At 43.6% G+C, this 5,000-nt stretch overlaps 1 protein-coding gene across 7 annotated transcripts in view; it reads right to left on the bottom strand.

Moving 5' to 3' along the window:
- The window catches only part of LOC134447480 (anoctamin-1-like), a 60,737-nt gene that overhangs the window by 8,556 nt on the left and 47,181 nt on the right, over nt 1–5,000 (bottom strand). For all 7 annotated transcript variants that reach the window (XM_063196944.1, XM_063196943.1, XM_063196947.1 and 4 more), the window contains 2 exons: nt 4,955–5,000; nt 3,552–3,694 (listed from right to left, as the gene is read on the bottom strand). The exon at nt 4,955–5,000 is cut by the window's right edge and continues 55 nt beyond it. In XM_063196944.1, coding sequence (XP_063053014.1) covers nt 3,552–3,694; nt 4,955–5,000 — 189 coding nt within the window. The remainder of the gene's footprint in view (nt 1–3,551; nt 3,695–4,954) is intronic.

Raw genomic sequence — 5,000 nt, 5'->3', positions numbered from 1 at the left:
CGCACACACACGTACACACACACACACACACACACACACACACACACACACACTGTCACACACACAACCCTTGGCAGGGGCTATTTAGTGAAGCGTAGATCCAGCATGTGTCGTAGGTGAGAGCATGTGCCCGGCTGGGGTAGCTGTGCTCTAATAGTTAGGGAGCTAGTAATAGCATTGGAGGGTCATAGGCACAAGCACAGGGGACAATTACAGTTACAAAAAGATCTTGTCCTGGAGCATAAAGAAGGTACAGCATGAAGCATAAATGTATATGAAGTAGGCCTACGTATGTAGTCCTCAGGTGATCAGGTGCTTCATAGGGACTGACTAGGGCTGTAAAATGGGAAAAGCAGCATTGCCAATAGACAGCCACTGTTGGTGAGCACTTGGTTGCTTTTAAGATAATTGTGCAACATAATAGAAGTGGAAAAGTAATTTAAAAAAAATGTAATCGTATCAAATCATATCGTGGGGCATTCTTATGTAAGTATCGAAAAAATTGAATCGCTGCCTAAAGAAATCGATATCGAATCATATCGTCATGGAATTTGTGATTTACATCCCTAATGTGAGGTCATATGAGACCAGTGGTGGGAGTGTTATCAGTGTACAACACACAAAGCTGAAATCTATTTAAATAAATAAATAAAGAGCAAAATAAGGCAAAGATGAACCACACTCTCATGAGCTGCCCTTTAATTCACCACCACAGTCTTTCCTCTGTCTGATCCATCACAACAATAAAATGGATTAACCCATTTGAGCCCGATGCTGCGTATACTACGCTGCATTGATCTAGGCGCCTGGAGCCACATAGACACAGCATTCAGGCTCATGAGATTTGAGTTTTTTTCATTACAAATGTGGGTATGTTAGAGTTGAATGGATTACATTTTTAATGAAAAAAACTCAACAAAAACAGGATAGAACCATCCTGGGCTTATTGAACTGTCCTGGATGAACTGAACGGATACAGTAACAATCAAATCCATGACTGACACTGCGTAAGACAGAAGGGAAGTCTTTCCCTTAGACCCCGTAGCCTGCATCCCTGTATTGTGTTTTATCATATTTTCAAATACCAAGAGCAAAAACTTCAATCTACCTGAACCATAACTATATCTGTGGCCTACAACCATGAACCGTACCAAAGTGTGAACACATTGTACTGTTGCACCCCTAGTGAATATGCACACAGATAAATCAATAAGCCAACACCTGCCTCTCAAGAGAGACAGGCTTTGGTTAATCTCCACTCTCTATTATCTGCAGTCCTGACACCTCATAAAGAGATTCAATAAATCTCTTTTGTCGACTTGACTCAGAGCGGATCGAAACATTTGCCTGATTATTAGACATACAGCTGTTGCACAGTAGTCATTAGCAGCAGTGACTGGTAACAATGTTCTAACAAATCATTACGATAAGTTAATAAAAACTACCAATTATTACACAGATTTAACCAGGTTAAGGGACCAGTTATTATAATCACCTGCATTATGGGATTGGGAATATTGCAGGTGATTTGGAAATCTGTATAGTCTGAATGCAGGTTACCCATCGCTGTGTAGCTGTGACCAAATGGGTCCAATCATGGATATCTTCAAAGCGTTGGGGTGATATTGATGGAGTGCCATCCCTGACATATCAACTACAATTAGTGGCACGGAGAGTCACCCGGAGCTGCCTGCACGACATTAAGCACAGTGCCATTGAAAAGGTGAGCACACACCCATTATAGCAGAAATGGTTGGACACCTTTTAATATTTAACTACGAGGATCAATTGCATCTCATTTGATAACGGTGGGTGTAGCTCGCAGCGTGAAACCGGCAATTGGATGAGCCGCCGGATGGATGGATGGCCGTCCGGGACCGCCAAATACGGCAAGATCAATGATTTAACTAATTGCCATTCCCTTTGAAAACAAACATGTTCCTCCAGAGAACTCTCTCACAGTAGACTAATCCTTTCATGAGTGACTATGAACATTGTAGAGCGGCGGCCGCATCAGGCCCTCTGCAAGCATGGCCAACAGAAACAAGACCGTGATTAACTTCAAAGGGGACCTCCATAGCATAAGTTTCCAATACCATTTTTTTCTGTCAGTGTGAGTCATCCTCCAAGACAAACACTCTCTTGGTTTTCGGAAAACAAAATGAATGTCATGCTCTGTCCACCTGTTCACATGAACTTAGAAAGTCTCTATATAGAGATTCATGGGGGGTGGGGTGGGGGGGCTGAGTCCCCTTCTGTTCTCTTCAGCGATGAGAGTGACATCTCTATCTCCTACATGCTGGGGAGATAACATCAAGACTAGTCCTGAGCCTGAGCATAATCTGGCAGGCTTAAATCGAAGCATAGTGTTTGCCACTGCCACTGCCACAGAACTATGTCACATGATGGATTGGAGTAGCCACCACGGCCAATATGTCAGACTGCAACAACAGTCACTCTTACTATATAGAGGGATAAAGATCCCTGCTTTACAATAATACAAAATAAAAACCCATTCCATGCATCCCTCTACAGGGGCTTTCACTAATAAGATGTTCTGACCTTCATGCTGGGGATGTTTTAACATGTGGTTCATCAGACTCTGTCTAAGACTGAAAGCTTGCAAGTCCAGTAAAGCTATTTTGGAAATGGTAATGCCAAATATATTTGGGTTTGGGATTTGGGAATTCTTATTTCTGCCCCTAAAACATTTTTCTCATGGTACATACCGTAAAGCATGGCATAATAGTAACAGAATTGCTTTAAAGCAAACCAGACAATTAATAATGATCAGCAATCATGATGGAATCATTGGAAGGAGAACCAGATGAGTGAATGGTCAACTCAAAGCATTCCTTTGCATGTGGACACTGCATTTCATGTCTGTTCTGTCTTGTTATATGTATCGTCTACATGTATTTGACGTCTTGCTGTACAATTGACTGCACATTAGGGACAACAACGTTGAAAGTGGATGTTTTTAGGCACTACTTTTGCCCCTAGCTGTGATTGATTGTTTCCAAGTATATGAATGAAAATGTTAAGGACTGCTGAGACTGTGGAGACATTTAAAAAGTGTCCCAGTTTATTGTTTGGTCTTCTCTGTGCTGTGCGTACTGTATATATTTAAAAAGTGATTAGTCAACCTCTTTCTTTTTCTCCCTGGAGGGTCCCCCCTCCTCGGCGAACGGTCAACCCCCCCACCCACTAATCTTGTGATTCACTCATGTCCATGTGAGGATCTCTCCCCCCCCACCCCACCTCACCCATCCAGTGGTCACACCCCCCCCCCCCCCCCTCCAACTGGCCAGCGGTCACACCACCCATCCCCACCCCCTCCCCAGCCAGTGGTCCTTCGTCAACCCCCGACCCTCAACCCTCCACCCCCACCCCTCGTGACTCACTCATTTCCATGTACTCTGGCGTGAGGATCCCCCCCCCCCCCCCCCAACTGGCCAGCGGTCACACCACCCATCCCCACCCTCCTCCCCAGCCAGTGGTCCTTCTTCAACCCTCCACCCCCACCCCCACCCCCACCCCTCGTTACTTACTCATCTCCATGTACTCTGGCGTGAGGCCGGCAAACGGCTCCAGGAAGTGGTCGGTCTCGTAGCGCTGCAGCTTCTTCTCACGCTCCTCTTCCTGAAACGAGCCCCGCTTGGACTTGATGTACCTTATCAGCTTCTTGAGCTTGCTGCATTGGAAGGGATGGAAGGGAAGGGAAGGGACAAGGGATTATTTCACAAAACCACAGTGACTTGCACCCAACACAGTACTCACTCACTCACTCAAACATCTGCTTCGAATGATGTCTTCTTCATGCTAGCTAGCACAATTATGATGACGACTCTATTTCTAGTCCATCTGCTTATCGCACTGCAATGTTTTTTTTTTACTATGACATACTGTAACCACATCCTTGAGGAGTACCCATGTCTGTCTGTGTGTTTTATGTGATAAAACAGCAGCCCCTTAATGTACACTGTACCATTTGAGGCATGTTGTAATAGTCATTGAAAGGTTCATTACCATGGTACTACTCTTCTATGACATAACACAGGGCCTTTAGTAATGCACTACGACTTGGTCATTGCCATTCTGGTAACAACACATTTATAACGGCGTGTTTTAACGGGTTAAAAGCCAATTATGACTACAGACAGTCCTCCTCTGCATTATGTCTAATGCTCCATTGCTGGCATTGGAACTACAACAGAGCAGAGATGCTTTATTGATCCAGAAGGATATAAATATCATTCATTTATGTTTATGTGTATATGCATTCATTCGCTAAAGACATGAGGCGTAAACTGAAAATATCCAGTCATCCTGAGAAATACACACAACATACTGTAGGCCGCCAGATTGCTCACAAATGTATATTTCTATTAGTGCTGTGTGTATGAAATATTAAACTGAGTATATACGGCTTGTGTAATAAAATGGTGACAACATTATGTGGATGTGTCTTAAATTTTATGCCACAAAAGCATAAATACTGGTTTATGGCAACTATTATTATGTTGGCAAAAAAATGACTTGTGTTCCGAAAGTGAAAGGTGCATTCAGTCTTTATAAGTGCACAATATGACTCATCTGTCGTGTTTTACTGCACAAAAGACTGTGCTTTCTCCCTGATTATAGGGACACAAAAAGAACACACTTGTATTTAACATTGTGGACTTGTATGATTCATAGATCGATGCAATACATTTGGCAGATTGCATTCAGCATTTAAAAAAGGTCTTTGTATGTGTGTGTGTGTGTGTGTGTGTGTGTGTGTGTGTGTGTGTGTGTGTGTGTGTGTGTGTGTGTGTGTGTGTGTGTGTGTGTGTGTGTGTGTGTGTGTGTGTGTGTGTGTGTGTGTGTGTGTGTGTGTGTGTGTGTGTGCGTGCGCGCGTGCGTGCTTGTATTTCTTTGTGTGCCATCCAATGGGAGAGTGTATTGTACTTACGGGATCCCAATCTCAAACAGGTTGTTCTGAATGAGCTGTTTGCCAA

The sequence above is a fragment of the Engraulis encrasicolus genome, chromosome 4, assembly GCF_034702125.1.
Source record: "Engraulis encrasicolus isolate BLACKSEA-1 chromosome 4, IST_EnEncr_1.0, whole genome shotgun sequence".
Classification (NCBI taxonomy): Eukaryota; Metazoa; Chordata; class Actinopteri; order Clupeiformes; family Engraulidae; genus Engraulis; species Engraulis encrasicolus.
Note: the sequence above shows the minus strand (reverse complement) of the source record. Positions and strands in the feature narration are given on the sequence as shown.